The following is a 19,842-nucleotide window of genomic DNA, read 5'->3' as shown; positions in this document are numbered from 1 at the left end:
GTAGATGAGTGGTGTCTTCATAGATATTTCTTTTAAATGAGATTGTATTGAGAAAGGAATGTTCAAAATCGATTTCATATTAATGTATGGTGTGTTATGCTAGGTTAAAAAATATTAGGGTCATACTTCTTTCATGGTCCTTTAACTGGTGAACGGTATAACAATTTTTTTAGAGATCAGTTAAAAGAGTGTTTGGAAGAATTACCTAACCTAACAGTTAATGAGTGTGTCCATATTATTTCCCAACAAGATGGTGCACCTCCACTCCACATAATGCCCAAATAAACATAAATTATTTGAATGTTACATTTGAAGATCGCTGGATTGGTACAAGAGTACCCATATATTGGCCGCCACGATCTCCAGATATTAATCCATTGGATTTATTTCCCTGGGGTTTCGTAAAAAATTAAGTTTTCTAACACCACCAAATAACATTGTTCAGTTGAAATTTCAATATTTTGTTTATTAATATTACTAAGTTGTTACATACATACGGGGTGGGCCATTAGTGTGAGAAAGTAAAATAGCTCCCTTGTTATTCATAATACAGAAAAAAATATATACAGGGTAGCCCATCTTAAACGTACAGCAAGGCATTACAGGGTAGTAATGAACTTTTCGGCAAAATCCAAAAACAGGTAAAGTTTGCTTCTGAGGGGGACAACTTTTGGCGCAAAAAGCATAGCAAAATCTTCAACCCCCTAAGTGGGGGTGCCATCCCCCAAATTTTTTTAAATGGGAATGGGGGTCAAGTGGGGGGTCATTAGAAAGGGCTTTTAATTCTCTATACATCGATTCTTACTTTTTGAAAATCGATCCATTATTTTAGAAAATATGCAGCTTTGAAAATACGAACAATATTTTTGACGAGAAATGCGAAAATCGATTTAATTTTACTTCAAAACTTACGGTATTAGCTTGGTAAATTCCTTCAAAAGAATTCGCTTTTTTTTTTCTGATTTGCGAATTCTTTAGCCTGATTTTGGTGAGCAAAAAATTGTCCGCTTTTTGTTTCGTATTTAGATAGGCCACAAGAAGTTGCTAGATAACTGTCTTGTGACTTGTAGTTGAAGAGTACCAATACTGCCGAGTCTTTTAAATTGATTAATTATGGTGTACTCAATTCCAGAAAGAGTAGAAATTATTGAGCTTTTTTTCAAAAACAATGAATGCGGAAATCGGGTCGCCGAACTGTTCAACCAACGGCATCCTGAGAAACATGCGTCTGGAAAAATTGTTCGCGAATTGGTGGCCAAATTTCGCGAAACTGGCTCCGTTCATAACAAAAAGAGGCAGGTTGAAAATCCGGTACTAAATGAACCTACGGAAATAGCGGTATTGGGGCAAGTGGCAATGGATAGTACGCTGAGTACAATGCAATTGGCTACTGCGACAGGAGTGAGTCGTACAAGTGTCCAACGAATATTAAAAAAATACAAATTCCATCCTTATAAGATTCGGCTAGTGCAAGAGCTAAATGAAGACGATTTTGATCGTCGTTTGCAATTTTGCGAAATAATGACTGAACGAGCGATAAACGATAATTTCCTCTTTAATGTGTGTTTTTCGGACGAGTGTACGTTCTTCTTGAATGGTTTAGTGAATCGCCATAATTGTCGTTACTGGGCTGATACCAATCCAAGGATTTTCCATGAGACACACTCCCAACACCCCCAGAAGTTGAATGTATGGGCAGGTATTTTTGGAAATTCCATTGTAGGTCCTTTTTTCCTTCCTGGAAATTTGACAGGCGATATGTACTTGGATTTACTACAAAATGTCATCGACCCAGCTCTAACAAATATCATAGAGGACGACCCTGCTTACAATGAACACGAACTGATTTTCCAGCAAGACGGAGCTCCTCCACATTACTCGCTCAATGTGCGCAATTACCTAAATGAGACGTTTCCAGGACGCTGGATAGGACGAAGAGGTGCAATTGAGTGGCCCCCTCGGTCACCCGACTTAAATCCTTTAGATTTCTTTCTCTGGGGGCACATTAAAAGCAAAGTTTACAGCACTCCACCTGATACCTTGGAAGATCTGCGAGGACGAATCATTAATGTATGTCGCGAAGTAACACCGCAAGTGCTCCAGAATGTTCGACAACGGTTTGAAGACAACCTGTATCATTGTATGCAAGTTGGCGGACAACATTTTCAGCATTTACTTGACTAATACCGTAAGTTTTGAAGTAAAATTAAATCGATTTTCGCATTTCTCGTCAAAAATATTGTTCGTATTTTCAAAGCTGCATATTTTCTAAAATAATGAATCGATTTTCAAAAAGAAAGAATCGATGTATAGAGAATTAAAAGCCCTTTCTAATGACCCCCCACTTGACCCCCATTCTCATTTGAAAAAATTTAGGGGATAGCACCCCACTTAGGGGGTTGAAGATTTTGGTATGCTTTTTGAGCCAAAAGTTGTCCCCCTCAGAAACAAATTTGACCTGTTTTTGGATTTTGCCGAAAAGTTCTTTACTACCCTGTAATACATTGCGGTACGTTTTCGATGGGCTACCCTGTATATAAAAGTTGTACAGAATCAAAAAAACTAAGGGACAAAATTAATTTGAAACACACAGGGCGATGAGTAAAAACGGGGCATGCCAAATATTACATTTTTTAAATGGAACACACATGGAAATTCTGTATGTGGCAATATAAACAGTTTAACATTTTAGTGCGGGGTTGCCAAGTTATGTAGAAAATTCTTCGAAAACCTCGAAGATGTATTATTTTATAGAATACCACAAATAAACAATAACTAATAAAATTGACTCAAAATGGAATGATAAATTATGAACTGATAAGTTGACACAATGTGATAGTTTTTTCCAAAAGCCATTTCGTGCGACCGAAAATAATAAAAATTAGTTTTTTCCAGAAATGTTGCTATATCTTAAAAACTAACAACTTTAGGTGTAGAACATACTTTATAAAAGTTAAAATGGACCGATATGTGAATAAAATAGAATAATAAAATACAGGGTAGGGTGTTCCATTTGAAAAATTTTAGAAAATCAAGTTTAAACATTCTAAAAATGATCGTATTATAAAAAATGCCCTGTATAAAATATCGATATTAGCTAATATAGGTATAGGAGTATTTGCTTAACATTTGCCTATAACTCTATCAAATATTTTTGCTCCAAGTGTTAGTAGTTGAAAGTTAATACAACTTCTTCGAGATCATGTTTTTTCGAAGAATTTTCCACCTAACCCTGCAACCCTGCACTAAAATGATAAACTGTTTATATTGCCATATATAGGATTTTCTCGTAAATCCATATGTTTAAAAACATACAGGGTGTTCCATTTAAAAAATGTAATATTTGGCGTGTCCCGTTTTTACTCATCACCCTATATGTACCAAATTAATTTTATAGTTTAAGTTTCTTGATTCTGTATAACTTTTATATAAACTTCTTTTCTATATTATGAGTAACAAGAGAGTTATTCTACTTTCTCACACTAATGGCCTACCCTGTATTTTTCCTATACCTTAACTGCTTCAAGTGTAGTAAACTTTCTACTGTTAGGAAAATTTTTATTAGGATAACGTTGTCGATGTAATATGGCTACACTGTTTTTTCTACATTCATAATAAACCTGCAGTATATCAATTAATTCATTAAAATCGTTCATTTTGATAGTTGTAAAGTGACAGTAATTACAAACCAACCGATATGTGACAGATAGCGGCATGTAAAATTGTTTTTCCAGCGCCTTCTATTTGATATGATTTAGAAAGCGAACACCGTAAACTAAAGTCAAATGCTGAAAGTTTTTCTCATTTTATCTAAAAAATTTCATGATGCAAAGGCATTATGGTTGGAAAGAGAATAAAAAAAAATCTATCAAAACAGGCAAAAAATTTTATATCTCATTAAAAAAATGGATGACGTCAAAACTCATCTAAAATGTGACGAAAAAACAAAATTTTTGCGTCAGTATAAAGAAAATAATATCCTATTTAAAAAAATATATTATACTTTCGAGGGTATCCAAAATGGGTAACCGAGTTACAGCGCGGGCCACTTATAATCAAACAGACTTATATGTCACACGTACAATTCGCGCGTTCATCTGAAGCCATTACACCTCTTTACTTCTTTTCTATTATTTCTGAGTAATACTTGAGTAATTAATTATTGAAATGAATATTTTAATGTATAAATTTCGGCCAGTGGTTTTCTCCTCGGTTTATATTAGTATTCAAATAGTCAAGTTCAGTGACATGACCACGCTAATGTATAATGTGGCATGTTACGAGTTATTTAGTATGGTATGGAAAACCAAAAGCTCAAAACGTTAAATTTCATTAGAAATTTGTGACAATAATATCGATAAATTAATTAAATCCAGGTTTGGTTTCAGTAATCATTTAATAGTGTGTCAATTATTTCATTTGATACGTCGATTTAAAAGCTAAAAAAGACATTCCTCAACACATTGTTAAATTAGTTCAAAAGGAATATTCAGTCTTAAACTAGTTAAAACTGAATGAGAGTACTTTAAAATAAAGAAATTTTTAAAATAGATGTAAAAGTGAGGTTGTTATCTTACAGTCGTTTATTAACAGTTACTTGTGCATTAATTTTTCTGAAAGTAAACTTTTAAAAATATTGTGACCCCATATGACAATACTAGAAAGTGAGCGTTGTTTTTCAACTAAAAAAAAAGACATTGTTAATAAATACAATGAGACAAGAAAAAATAGGTGCTCAGTATAGAAAAACTGTTGGGAAAGATTTAACGAGAAAGATATTGACAACTTCACATCTCAAAGGGATAACAAGATCGATATGTTATATAAATGAGTTGATATGTCAACTGTTCAAAATTGTGCTCTATTTGTAGATCCACGAACGTATTAAGTTCAGGGAATTATGAGTATGTACAAATTACATATACAAACATTTTAACTGGATAGACACGTTTTCAGAACATTTTTAAGTATGGAATTGTAGGGTTGTCGTACTTCAACTTTCGAGTGTTTTCAAAATTCATCCCACATTCCATCACGAACGAAAAAGACGGAAAAGACCGCTTCAAGCCAAATCGACTGTAGCTAGGATCAAGGACGATGTCTCAAAGGACCTACGCCCTCAGCGCGGCGATTACGAGCGCGCGGAGAGAAAATTGGAATTTTCACCCATCTTTCCAAAATCCCGTCGTCGCGCATTTAGCACCTACAGAACACCCTCTCCACAATGTTCGACGTTGATGAGGGCCGATGCTGTCAATAGCCGCTTTCCGAACGGGGCGGTGCGGGAATTGGACGTTTTCATCGATGTTTCCAATTTTCCCGCCGTCGCGCCCAAAAATCTCTTCATGCAGCCAGATCACCACGATGCAGCAGCCCCCATCCTCTTGATTTGAGTGCCGCCACAAAAAACTAGGTTCGAATTTCGGAAACTGGCGAATATGACGAAATTCGGACCTAACCAAAATAATACACTGTATATCATTTACTTAAATGGACAACTCAAAAGATTATCGAAATTTCAAGTGCGAACTCTATAGCTCCCGAAGCTCCTCAAACTTCCTGTCTAGGCAGTCCTTGACTATGACGAAGACCCCTAAAGCTAGGTACTCAGTTCATTAGCTGCAATCCACTAGCTCTCCTATGAGGTGCAGTGCCCAAGCTCCTATAGCTTGCAGGTTCCCACCAAAGACTTCAGAATCAAAACTTTTAGTGCCTAGCCACACGATTGACTATAAGGTCCTAGTACTCGCAGTGTTATACAAAATCCTAAGGTTTTAGTAGAGTCAGTGCAAAACATTACATATACAGGGGCAGTCGAAATCCTAACATACAGGGCGAGTTGAAACCCTACTACCAAACAGTACGTGATGTGCAAGATCCCATGTCTTGGATAAAAATTACAGCGTGACCATCTTCTTAAGCAGGCCAACAACCTCCATGGAGGAAGAACGCCGGTCTCAGAGCCATCCACCCCCGTCGCGTCGGCCCTTTCGACTGTCGTCAATAAGGAGGCGTACGAACCTACTGGAAGCCCCATTACCGGTGAGCAGGCGAATAAACACCCGGCACCGTTTGTAAATACATACAGGGGCCATTTGAAGTCTACAGTTTATAAAACACAGCCAGCTTCTCTTCGAGTTCTGCAAGAACGCATAACTGTAGAATGTCAAAGGATAACTGCCGATATGTTGCAGAATGTTAGAGAAGAGATAGAGAATCGATTTTATTATTGCATGGATGTTAATGGCGGACATTTTGAAGTTTGTTAGATAAAGTTCACGTGTAGACCTAATTAATACATTAGTAAGTATTTTTATTTATTTTTATTTTGACAAGCTGTCATTTCGTTACGGATAAAAATAATGAGGTAAAATTGTGGGGTCATAAAGAACTCGATGAGACCTCTAAAAAGGGGTATAGCACGACTCCTATCCCCTATTCAAATTTGGGGGGTTGTTCTCTCCCCAGTTACGGGGGTTAAAGCTACGGGGATGAAAAAAACTGAAAAATAGTTCCCCCTCAAATCAAAAGTCGACGTGTCCGAGCGTTTTCCCAGATTTTTATTTTAAACCAAAAAAATCGTGGTGGAAAGTTTCCATTGGGCCACTCTATATACAGGGTGTCCGGTAAGTACCTCCTAATCTCTCGGGAGTGTATAGAGGAGGTCAAAATAAAACTAGTCCTCCCTATAATTTTTTTTCCTAATGTGCCCCCTAACGGAGTTATGGGGGGTCAAAGGGGTACCTAGAAATTAACGTTTAGGGTTATAACTTTGAAACCACCCTGTATATTTTAATAAAATTTTCGTACGTTGTATTACACATGGAGCTCTACGATTTGATGCTAAAATCAACTTTTTGCTATTATCAGGTGTCCAGAAACGGACTGGCCCTATCACAATTTTTCTCAAAATTTTGACAGAAGTAATTTTATCAAACTGAAAATATTATTATTAGATACTCTGAAGGTTTTTCTTTAAAAATGGTACTCTTTATTTATTTCGAAAAAATGAACGGTTTGCGAGATAAATCGGTTTTGAAAAAAATTGGTAACAAATACAACAACAATTAAAATTTATTTTTTTTACATATTATTTCATGCATTTAATTTCTTTAACTTTATCAAGTCCAGAAATCTTTGAACGGGTTGGCTATACTTTATGAGCAAGTAGTGACCAATTAAAAATAACATTTGAAAAATAACTTACTTACAAGACATGCAACAAAGAACATTCAACAATGAACAAAGGTACCTAAATGTTACTTCGGTAGATGTTCAAAATGAGCACCCCGTACTTCAATGCACTTTCTAATCCTACGAATGTTTTCCCGGTGCACTTGAAATAATATTCCGTGATTATTGCGGAGATGGTCACAGTTCTGTGTTAGCCTCAGCAGAAGTTCCTCTCTACTATTTACGGGTGTTGAATAAACGTTATTTTTTAAATGACCCCACAGAAAAAAGTCTAATGGGTTTAGGTCGGGCGACCTAGGTGGCCATAATACAGGTCCGCCTCGACCTATCCATCGATCACCAAAAACATTCGTCAGATGTTGACGTACTAAACGATCAAAGTGGGGTGGTGCACCGTCATGCATGTACCACATTTCAGTTCTTATTTGAAGGGGCACTTCTTCTAACAAAATATTTAGATTTTCCTCTAAAAATTGCAAATAAAGAGCACCATTAAGTCTTTGCTCCAGAATAAATGGACCAATCAAATGATTCCCGATAATGCCAGCCCACACATTCACCATAAACCTTTGTTGGTAGCGAGTTTGAACTAAAGCGTGAGGGTTTTCTTCATCCCAGACATGTAGATTATGCGAATTAATTATGCCGTCTCTTGTAAAACCTGCTTCATCGGTGAACAAAATAGATGTACCAAAATTATGATTCCGAATATGATGCTGTAAAAACCAATTGGCGTATTGAAGTCTTTTTGGATAATCATCTGGAGACATAGCATGTACTTTTTGGATGTGGTACGGGTAAAGCAATTGTTCTTTCAGAGTTTCATGTACAGCCCATTTTGTAACATTGTTTTGCGCCGCAAGCTTCCTTATGCTATTTGAAGGATTATTAGCAACGTCTTCCAATATTTGTTCCTCTACATGAGGGTCTCGTACTCTCCTCGGGGCTCCTGCTCCACCACGGCGTGGCAAAAAGCTTCCTAAATAAAGGATTCGGAAGAAATTAGTTTCACTAACGTTTTTCACTATTTTTTTTTACCTGTTTCTCTTAAACTACGATCAACTCTTTCAAAAGTTTTTGGACTCGGCAAATGTCGACCCGGAAACCTTTCCTCATAAAGTCTTCTTGCCTCCACGGAGTTGCATAATGCTTCCCCATAAATTAGGTGCATATCAGCATATTCTGCACAGGAATATTCTTCCATTTTTAAATGTTATTTCTAACGGCTTAAAACGAATACCACAATAAAATTGAATTTTTATTCTGTCACGCGCCTTTGACAAGTACTTTAAAATCAACAGGGTCTAACAACGAAAACAATAGAAAAGAACTCCATGGAGACAAGAGCAATAATAATTTGTAGATGTATTTTGGTCATAGATGTTGATTTTACAAGAAACGGCATTATTCATTCCCTTAATTCACCACCAGTAAATGTTTATGGTGAATCTGTAGGCTGGCACTAGCGGGAATGATTTTATTGTAAAAAAATAAATTTTAATTGTTGTTGTATTTGTTACCAATTTTTTTCAAAACCGATTTATCTCGCAAACCGTTCATTTTTTCGAAATAAATAAAGAGTACCATTTTTAAAGAAAAACCTTCAGAGTATCTAATAATAATATTTTCAGTTTGATAAAATTACTTCTGTCAAAATTTTGAGAAAAATTGTGATAGGGCCAGTCCGTTTCTGGACACCTGATAATAGCAAAAAGTTGATTTTAGCATCAAATCGTAGAGCTCCATGTGTAATACAACGTACGAAAATTTTATTAAAATATACAGGGTGGTTTCAAAGTTATAACCCTAAACGTTAATTTCTAGGTACCCCTTTGACCCCCCATAACTCCGTTAGGGGGCACATTAGGAAAAAAATATATAGGAAGGACTAGTTTTATTTTGACCTCCCCTATACACTCCCGAGAGATTAGGAGGTACTTACCGGACACCCTGTATAATATAACAAACTTGTTAATCCATTGTAATAATTCGTTTCTCAAATCTAAATCCGTGGATGTCTTCAACATGTGCCGAGTGCCATATTAGCGCCTCACATAAGAATTTATTTAGTAATAAGACTCATTCGTGTAAAACTTAGGGAAAAACCCTCAATTGAACTGGAGTGGTTATTGATTACCGATTACAATGACAGAATATAACCATTTGCTACTTGGAAGATTCTAAGATTCACTTATTTGAGAATTACCTATTTTATTTATTTAAACGTAAGACGGTAGTAAAATAAACTTCAAAAAAATAATTACTTATGCTTTAGATAATCTTAATCTATTGATTGCTTCAAACTTTACGTCTTTCCAAACGTTGGTTTTCAGTTTTCTGCTAATTTAGCTAGCACCTTGAAAATTAATTAAAAAATGGTACATTAGAATTATAACATAAATAAAATGCCAATTGATACTTATTTTCTACTGTCTCTCTAAAAAAAGTGTAATCGAATATTAGTTTTGTTTCAATCAAATTCTAACAATATCATATTCAGCAAAGCTTCAAATAATATAGTTATATAGACTCAGTTTTCAAATTTCTTTAAATAATTTAAAATACATTTGTTAAATAACTTTTTCTTATTTATTAAAATAGTGTGGAAATTTCGTCTTGCAATACATTTAAAGCAGTTTTTGCAATAACCCTTTAAACATTGCATTGCATAATTCTATTTCTCACTCAACGCTAAAAGGGAATAAGTTACTTATATGTTTGTAGTAGCCGCTCATTTGAGCTTATATGAATTGACTCATTTGGAATAATAAAAATATCTGGTAAAACTTTCTACTATCAATCTACGTCAAACATTTTCAGAGATATTTGGACAAATGTGATATTTTTTATATTGAAACAATGTTCGAAAACTAGTGGCTTTAGATCCGGATTTTGAAAATATATTATTTTTATAGCGAATACATAAATAATTTCACTACTTAGTTGTTGGTCGTTCCATCTTGCTAGGTATTGTAGATTGCAATTACAATTTTTTTTAAATCTCATTGAATTTATACCTAATTTTGATATATTATATTCCTTTATTTCGTTTACGTGCTCAATACGACCTTGGAATAGAAAGAATAATTTGAATTCAAATATGTTTACAAATAAAATATTATCTACCTACACTGTCAGTATCAAACAATTTTAAAGTTGTAAACAAAATGAATTTATATTACCTACACGGTTTATAAAAGAGATAACGATGATAATGCAAACCACATGCAGACATTTTAGAGATAATATACCATGTGTTTATTCCTTGTTATGTTTGCATTATCCTTTAGAATTTAGATAATTTTCTCAGCCACCCACTGTTTGGCTAATTCGATAATCTGAAGTCGTAAAGACCTGTTGTAGGTAACAATATAAAGGAAAGGAAATATGCTATATGCTATGCAAAGTGGACAATTTCAATACTCCTTTATTTCCACAATTATTTCATCCGGTACTTGAATGAGTCCTTTTATGAGGTTATAAACGAATCCGACTCAATTTTTTTTGTATGTACAGAAGCATTCACATAGCATTCTACCCACTTTATCTTATTTGGCTTTCGCTTTCTATCTAGAAAAAATGATAATGTCAACTCTTACGAAATTTTCTTGCGATCTTAAAAAAATGTATGAAAAAACAATTGAACATTGAATATATAATAAACTTATACTTTTTCAATGGAAATACCCTGCATATTTGTCGTTTTTTGTAGTCTCCTCTTTTTCTGATTTCAACGATATACCTACATATATGAAAAAAAAAAACTAACCGACGAACGATTTCATAATTTAAATGACCTAAGGGAGTAAATATTGACAGAAGTTATTATCAATGATGTGGATAACATGGGGCATTATTAATAAAACTGAAATATGTATATGGCAAGACGAACATGAAGGCACCTATTATAGAACAGAATAGGTACATGTCCTTTATCTAGATGATGAAAGTATTATAGAATATCTTTTATAATTACATATTTTGTTTTAATAAAGAATATAAAGATTTGTTTAGTAAAATTATCCACTCACTCATAAGGTGTTAACGTAGAGTCAATCCATAACAAAACATAAGCTTTGTTCCGGTTCTTTACACAGACCAGGTGGTCTATGGGTTCTCTATTTCTGAACAGTCCAAAAACTGCGTACAACTATAACGCAATAAAAAAAATTCTAAACGATTATCCGGATTCTTTGGAAAGTCACATTTGCAGCGAACTTTTGTTTTTAGTACTAAACTAATAAGTACAAAATCTAATCATTTTCATTTGTTTACTCTTTGCATTTTTGCCTTATATCTCAAAATCATTTTCTTGCGTAGTACCACAAAAAAACTAAAATAATTTTCCTGGTGGAAATGGAATTCTTTTATATCCAGTTTCAATTTTAAGATACAAATGTGATCGTTTGTATGTATGTATTTGACAACAATATGTGAATATTTCTATAAACCCTAAATAGTAAAAAATAAATAAATTTATTCACCTAGAAAGAAAAAAAATACCATAGCTAAAGAATTCTTAAATTCTTTTTGGAAAATAGATTTTCCATATGTTCAAAAAATTTCCAAAATTCCATCTATCTGTATTTCTTCAGAACTGAAATTAGAAAATGATAATGCAGAAATACTCAAATACTTACATTTCGTCAAAGAAAAACACGAAATGAAGAAATTACAAAATGTATGGGAAATAATCAAGACGATCTTAGGAAATATTAACTACGCATGCACCAAATAATACAGTTCTAAATAATCCATGCTTGGGAGCACAAGAACTACTTCGGATGGTTAAAATGGTTCCTAATCAAGTTCGAATAAAACCAAAACAAGCATCTGCAAAATTCTGAACCGTTCAACTGACTCGAACATACATTTCAGACTGCGCATAATTAGAACGGTTCGGAATTAGGTTAAATGGGAAACCGAACAAAGCGTAGTGACTGTAAACAGTGTAAACCATAATCCGTGATCACCCATAGGTATATACTACGTCCGTTTATATACAACTCGTAATATGATACGATGAAAATAGGAAAGCAGAAAATAGATTTTTATATTAATTAAATGTGGAATAATTATGCCTGATGCCTTAATTATAATTAAAGTAACTTAATGCATGTAATTATTGGAGTGTGGATGCAGAAATAAAGCTTCATACGCATATGTATAGGCTGCCATTGTTGCCAACTATAAGTCTGTCGATCATATAAGACCGATTTCTTAATAATTACATGTGGGATCATTTATATTCAAAATTGTTTGCTTGCCCATTTTTCGCCCAAATAAATATTTTTTTTCTTTCATCATATGATATAAATATTCGAACACGTATGCTACCAAGTATGCGTCGATGGACAATTTGTTAACAATTCAATGTAAAAAAAAACAAAAAACAAAATTGAATGTTCGTTTCTCGCCCTAAAAAAATATTTTATCTTTCATTTATGGATGGGGAGATAAATATTCGTAACAAGAATGCCAATAAGTGTGTGTTCATCATATTTGGATAATTTATTAACAATTTAATGTAATATAAGCACATAAAACCAAAACTGTATACCTGTTCCATTCTCACTCTAACTTTTTTCAGCTGTGGATGGGTAAATAAATATTAGTAACAGGTATGCCAATAAGGGTGCGTTGATCATATTTGAACTATTTGTTAGATTTTCGATGTATGCCAATAAGTGTGCTATATCAACTACAAATAATTGTAGTTAATATTATGTAGAACATAATAGGTAATAGGATTTAATCTTTATTAATTTTTACGGAGTTGCCGTAATTTGAAAATGTCAATGGGGCATTAAAACTTACAGGGTTTCCCATCCAAAAACAGCAACCACGATAAACATTGAAAGTATTTAGTAATTTCCCGAAAAATTGCTTGGTCTCAATCCCTTAAATTTGTTTATGTAGGAGCATATGAACTCTTAAAGCGATTTTACCTCGGATTTTACTTAACATTTACAGGAAAATAGAGTTATCTCATGCTGTTGGAAAACAGTTTATTTTCTAAACTATTATTGTCTTGCAATAAAGATGGATTAAGAGAACAGTTATGTAGTGTGGCCAGCTAGATCACTTGATCTTAATCCATGAGATTTATTTTTTACCTGGTAATGAAATCCAAGTAGGTATTTACGCAAAATTCTCTTCAGGATTTGCGTCAGCGAATAATTCATAAATGTCGGTCGTTGACTCCAGATGTGCAGAGGAATGTTCAATACATTTGGGACACTGATTACATTTATAAATGGTACACGGTGGTGCATGGTAACAATCTAAATAACTATTTTTATTTTTCTTTTCACTATATAGTATTTAGAATGAAAAATCATATACCTAATATAACAAATATAGCCGTGTAGGTAATCGAAAAGTGCTTTAGAATGTGACATTGACCTTCTTACTATTTAAATTTTTTTAAGAGAGTAATTGCGGACGGCAGGGGAAAAAAGCCTCATCATCAGTAGTCATTGAAATGCGTCCCCATCGAAAACGTACTTGATGTGTTTCGATTTTTCAGAAAATTATTACTTTCAATGTTACTGGGGTCTTTTGGTTGGGACACACTGTATGAATAATACATACTATAATTTCTATATCAGGGTGAAGGAATATGAGAAATAGCGAGAGAAATAGGTAGTGTCTTAAGATTTATTATATTTATACAATATTTTATTACAAAAAAAATGTATGAACAAAAAAATACGAATTATTCTGTACTGTAAGTATCCGCTCATTGAATCAAAAAACAGATAAATACATGTGCTTTATGGTGCTCTATGGAGGTACATCTTCGCCCCCATAAAGTTGGCGCTACTCAATTTTTAAGATGTCTATATTATTGTATAATAATCTCTTAATGTATATGGAACGATCCGTGTCAACCGTGCCACCCGCTAGTACAAAAATTGAATCGGTCAAAAAAATCGCACGACGGCTTAAAAAATTCGTTGAGATGAGCGCTTTCGAAAGCCGTGTGGCGCTTTTTAATTTTCAAGATGGCGGTTGCAATATGGCGGCTACTATCCACGAATTTTGGCGACCTCCTGAAAGAAGTGCTATTGAAAAAGGAGCGATGATGACGAAAATTTAGCTATGCAACAAAAATGTTTGTTTTGTAGAGAGTTACCAAATTCCAAGCGTGTCCTCTGAATTTTCAAAATGGCAACTTCAAAACGGCGCCGATATCATCGAAATACCAAAATTTTTGGCTTAAACCTGTTGCAATCCACATTTGGCGGTATATGCGCTAGTGTTATTCAACAGAAAACGTTGATACGGAAGTGCTCTACCAAATGTTACGTGCTTAGAATTGGCCTCGAATTCGTGATCAGCGATCCCGAAAACCCCCTTATACCAAATTTGATGCGAATCTGTTATTTTTTGAAAATTTGGTCGGCCATCTTGGATCCGCCATCTGGAATTTTGCAAAATTGACCTCGGATCCGTGATCACCGACCCCGACAACCCCTGTATACCAAATTTGGTGCGGATTTGTTATTTTTTGAAAATTTGTGATATCTGACCTTAATTGACAATTTCTTTTGAGGTTAGAAAAAGAACCATCAATTCTGACCGCTAATTCACGTTCGGCGGGGTCTTAACTATATAAATGAACATATGAATATAGTAAAAAAAAATTTTTTCTAGTTTTCCTAGCACTTTTTCGTGAATTTTTGCTATTTTTGACCTGTTTTTTGAGGTTAGGAAATTCCTGAGATGTGATAGCTCAATTCTGACACCGGATTCGTGATCAGGAGGAAAAAAAACTACTGATAATATATGTCGCATGAAAAGTACAGACTACTTTTTTTGTGTGTGGCTGTGTTATTATTTTGAAAAAAGTTTATACTCAATTTGAAGAGATTATTTCACCGATATCGGTGCCATTTTGCAGTCGCCATTTTTTAAATTTACCGCATATGCTGATGCGTTAGTCACACAAGGAATACTTTTAGTGAGACTATGGAAGCGATCAATTGGCTTTTTCAGCAGATTTTGACCTTAAACGTGTTAATTCGCTGGTATAGGCGCCATTTTGAATGCGCCATTTTGGAAACTTGTAAGGCGCACATCATATTAGGTAGTGCACTTGCTTACGCACGTTTCTAGTTAGATAGCATGAGCTTAATCGCAATTAAATGGCGTTATTAGCAGATCTTGACCTAAAATCGAGCTATTTCACTGATATAAGCGCCATTTTGAGGTTGCCATTTTAAAATTTGTGCAAGGAGCACGTAACATTTGGTAGAGCACTTCCGTATTAATGTTTTGTGTTGAATAACACTAGCTCATACACCGTTAAATGTGGATTGCAACAGGTTTAAGCCAAAAAATTTGGTATTTCGTTGATATCGGCGCCATTTTGAAGTCGCCATTTTGAAAATTCAGAGGACACGCATGGAATTTGGTAACTCTCTACCAGACAAACATTTTTTGTTGCATAGCTAAATTTTCGTCATCATCGCTCCTTTTTCAATAGCACTTCTTTCAGGAGGTCGCCAAAATTCGTGGATAGTAGCCGCCATATTGCAACCGCCATCTTGAAAATTAAAAAGCGCCACACGGCTTTCGAAAGCGCTCATCTTAACGAATTTTTTAAGCCGTCGTGCGATTTTTTTGGCCGATTCAATTTTTGTACTAGCGGGTGGCACGATTGACACGGATCGTTCCATATACATGCATATTATTACGCTATACAGGGTGTCCCACGATGACGAGGCATTAGACATATTTCAGAGTCTACTTCGATTTTAATTTTGAAAATTTGGGCAATAGTGTTTTCGGGCATGCCTTTCTCAACTAATATAATGTCGTCCACCTAACGGTTCCGGTTATGCCAGAAGTTAACGTCATCTTCGTTATTTTAAATGAAACACCCTGTATATTATTGCAATTTTAGATTCTACGTCAATTTTTGGGTGAACTTTCATAAAGGTTTCCTATACTTAAGGCTAATTATTAATTTAAAAAAAAAAATTAAAAAGTACTCCCTAATTCAAAAAGATGTGTATTTTACAATAATAAAGTTAGAGCGACAAAATTTATAGGGTACATAACTAAAACTCCCTTCCTTCCCTGCCATAATTTCAAAATTACTTTATGACTGATTATCTTGTGACACTCTCCATGAATAAATAATAAATTTAGAATGTCAGCATTTGAATAAATGTAAACGTTTTCCATTCTTTAACAATAAATAATACTCAAATAAACATTCACTGTATGTGTTAAATTGACAACAATAGACTGGTGACAGATTAGGTGCTTGTTTTGAAGTTCTACTAAAAATTTCACAGCCATCCTCGCAAGAAATTATGCGATATCCGTTGACTGCATGGAAAAACAGTAAATAATAAAAACCAGAAGAGATATGTATAGGGAACCATTATACAATTTAAAGGAGAACAAAATTATTCATTAGGTTGCGCAAAAATATACAGGGTGTTCCATTAAAAAAATAAGTTTGGATGGTTTAAAGTTGACTTAATTCGGCATTAAATTTCTACCTCCCTGTATGAAATTAAGTTATTTTGAAATTATGGTAGGAAAGCTTAGAGTTTTAGTTATGTCCCCTATAAATTTTATCGCTCTAGCTTTATTATTGTAAAATACACACATCTTTTTTTAATTAGGCAGTGCGTCGGGCAGTGTTTTAATTTTTTTTGAAAAAAATTAAATATATTAAAAACGGTTAACTTTAAGAATAGGAAACCTTTACGAAAGTTTATCTAAAAATTGACGTAGAATCCAAAATTGCAATAATATACAGGGTGTTACATACAAAATAACGAATATGACGTCAACTTCCGGTATAACCGGAAGCGTTAGGTGGACACCATTATACATATTAGTTGAGAAGGGCATGCCCGAAAACACTATTGCCCTAATTTTCAAAATTAAAATCGTAGTCTCTGAAATATGCCAAATGTCTCATCACCGTGGGACACCGTGCATATGCTATACTATATGGATGGAGGATCCCAAATTTACGCGATTTAAAAAATGTTGAGATAAAGTATTTCGGCATTACCTATTTGATAAAAAATTCTAAAATACACATAAAGATATTTTTTTTATAAGTACATAGTCTAAAAAAAATTAACCTATCATTTTTATATGTCGCCGTGAATTAATTAACAATAATCATATATTTATTTTGAAAAAAGTTTGTCCGGTTATTTTACAAAGATCTAAACCCTAAAATGGGCTTGAACAAAAACATTGAGTCATAATCATAAGATATTAGATAAGTAAAGCGGAGTTTCCAAAAGTTAAATCTACACATCCTTAAAAAACTCTGGTCCGATGACGTCTGTTAAAAACTCAAGTATAATAATTTTTAAAGCAAATTATAGATTGCACTTGATTAAAAAAAAAAGTCAGGAAATTTGGCAAGCGGTTTTTTCGTGTCACGTTTCAATTTTAAGTGTATTGTGTTCTATAAATTTTGAAAATTCAAGGGTTTTTAAGATTTCATCGACAAGTTGGCTTTTACAGAATAAAAAAATATTTATAAATAATTCATTATCATGATAGTGGGTTGGAGAGTTTTATGTGAAACACCCCGTATAACAAAGGTAAAAATTTATTGCGATTAAAGAAAGAATACCTATTCTTTGTTTGTTTTAAGTGTTTTTAATGGAATAAAATTTTTATAGCTGTGCTTACAGTTTAGTTGCTCTAAAAACAAATCTAATAACGGTATATTTTAATAACAATTTTCAAATACATTTATTTATTTCATTTTAAAGAAATTAAAAATTCATAAAAATACATTCAAATATTGCATAGAAAATTTAAAAGGTATTTATGTAAAGTGAACAATTAAGTAGGTACTTCCATATCGCTACTCGCTAGTATTTGTTTAGTTCCGGAGGTAAAAGCAGCCTGTTAACATTAACATAGTAATAAAGTAAGCGAGCTGACGCAACGTCTCAGCGGTTTACACGGCTTCCCTTATAAAAATCTTACCTAGCTCCGCATAGCAAAGGGCCCCGATCATTGACAAAATCCCTGACAGCACCCACACTATTAAAGCTTGTCCGATAGATCCGGAACTTAGTAAAACACCCTTGGGCGACACAAAAATTCCAGATCCAATAATAACACCAACTATAATTGCCACCCCATCCAGTAACGACAATTCTTTCTTCATTTTAACACCGGAAGACTTGCTTTCAGTGGATAAATCACTTTTACTTTCCTTCTTCGAATTGGACATTTTCACTTTTTATTTAATTTTTTTGAAATTAATATAACCACACCGGACTAGGTATTATTTAACTGTCATGCCGCAACTACCACCACGTGTTTACTTGAACAGTAACTTGCTTCATACATTACGTCTGGGTCTGACTGACTGACTGCCAATGCGAAAGGAAGCCCCCGCTCTGACCGTTTGAATTTTAATTATCAGAAAGCAAACTACTTTTGGGTTGCGCAGTAAGATCCGTCGCACTCGTTTTCGATCACTTTGGGCAAAAATTATAATACGTTTGTGCCTTCCTTGCTCCCTCTTATGTTGATTCGTACTGTATGTTGCATCCTGTGTGCGAAATTGCCCTAATAATTTCAATAGAGTTATACATAATGCGTTAAGTGCCGGATGACATTCACGCGATATTTTTTTTGAAGTGTTACCGCTTTAGGTATAAATAAATTCACAAAATGTTTTTGTAAAAAATGTAAATATAATTTCAAGTAAATTATATCCAAGCTGTTTTTAACATTAGCTCAGAATGGTACTTTTAAATAATTGTTTATAAATTCGCCTAAGGGTCGATTTATCAAAAGAAATTTTGTCAAATGTATCATATCTTAACAACCAGGGCCGCCGGCAGGTGGGGTTAAGGGGGGTCCATCGACCCCCCTGGATTTTTAAAAAAAGATTTAAAATCAAACAATTTTCGTCTAATTTCTTAAATTTTACAATACCGCCTAGGAATTTAAAATTTCACATTAACTTAAAACGTTAAAATAAAACAATGTAATTTGAATGTAATGTAAAAACGCGTTGTGCGAAAACTCCCACAAAGACAATATCCGCGGGCGTTAAGAAGCGGCCAGCGCGTTTCCTAGCCTGCGTTTGCTTTGACTGAATTTTTGTGTATTATTATTATTTAAAAATTAAAGTTGTTGTTTTTTTGTTGTTTTTATTTCAATTCTAGACTATACTCGACGGCCGAAATTATAGATAGTGATTCATCGCTAGCTCTTTGACTGGTAAGGAGAATGAGGCGTGCGGGGATCCAAAATCCATAGGCGTGTATACGTGACAGGCAACAAGATGTAGAAAATATGGAAAAAATATAATAAAACATAACATTTATTATTTTTAGAGGTTTTATCGAGAAAACTTCAAAAATATTTTAGTAACATTTTGTTTTTAAATTTTAAGTGTTTTCTATAAAACGATGCCCTCTTGGGCATCGATAACCCACCACCACCCGGCTTACGCCGCCGCAAAATATTGTAATGTTTACTATTAATATATTTATTTAAGTAGGTACTTACATATTTTATAATAATTATCTCACGAATATTATCACTGTCACACTTTCACTTTACTGTACTTACATATCACATTATTCTCATTATATATTTCACATATCACTGTTGCTATCACTATCACTAGAA

At 33.9% G+C, this 19,842-nt stretch overlaps 1 protein-coding gene across 1 annotated transcript in view; it reads right to left on the bottom strand.

The window, feature by feature from the left end:
- The window catches only part of LOC108912777 (Y+L amino acid transporter 2), a 35,776-nt gene extending 17,228 nt beyond the window's left edge, over positions 1–18,548 (bottom strand). Inside the window, exon 1 of the mRNA XM_018718156.1 lies at positions 18,178–18,548. Within this exon, the coding sequence (XP_018573672.1) occupies positions 18,178–18,427 (250 nt within the window). The 5' untranslated portion in view covers positions 18,428–18,548. The remainder of the gene's footprint in view (positions 1–18,177) is intronic.
- Positions 18,549–19,842: the final 1,294 nt, after the last annotated feature.

The sequence above is a fragment of the Anoplophora glabripennis genome, unplaced genomic scaffold, assembly GCF_000390285.2.
Source record: "Anoplophora glabripennis isolate ALB-LARVAE unplaced genomic scaffold, Agla_2.0 scaffold858, whole genome shotgun sequence".
Classification (NCBI taxonomy): Eukaryota; Metazoa; Arthropoda; class Insecta; order Coleoptera; family Cerambycidae; genus Anoplophora; species Anoplophora glabripennis.
This window is presented reverse-complemented; position numbering and strand designations above follow the sequence as displayed.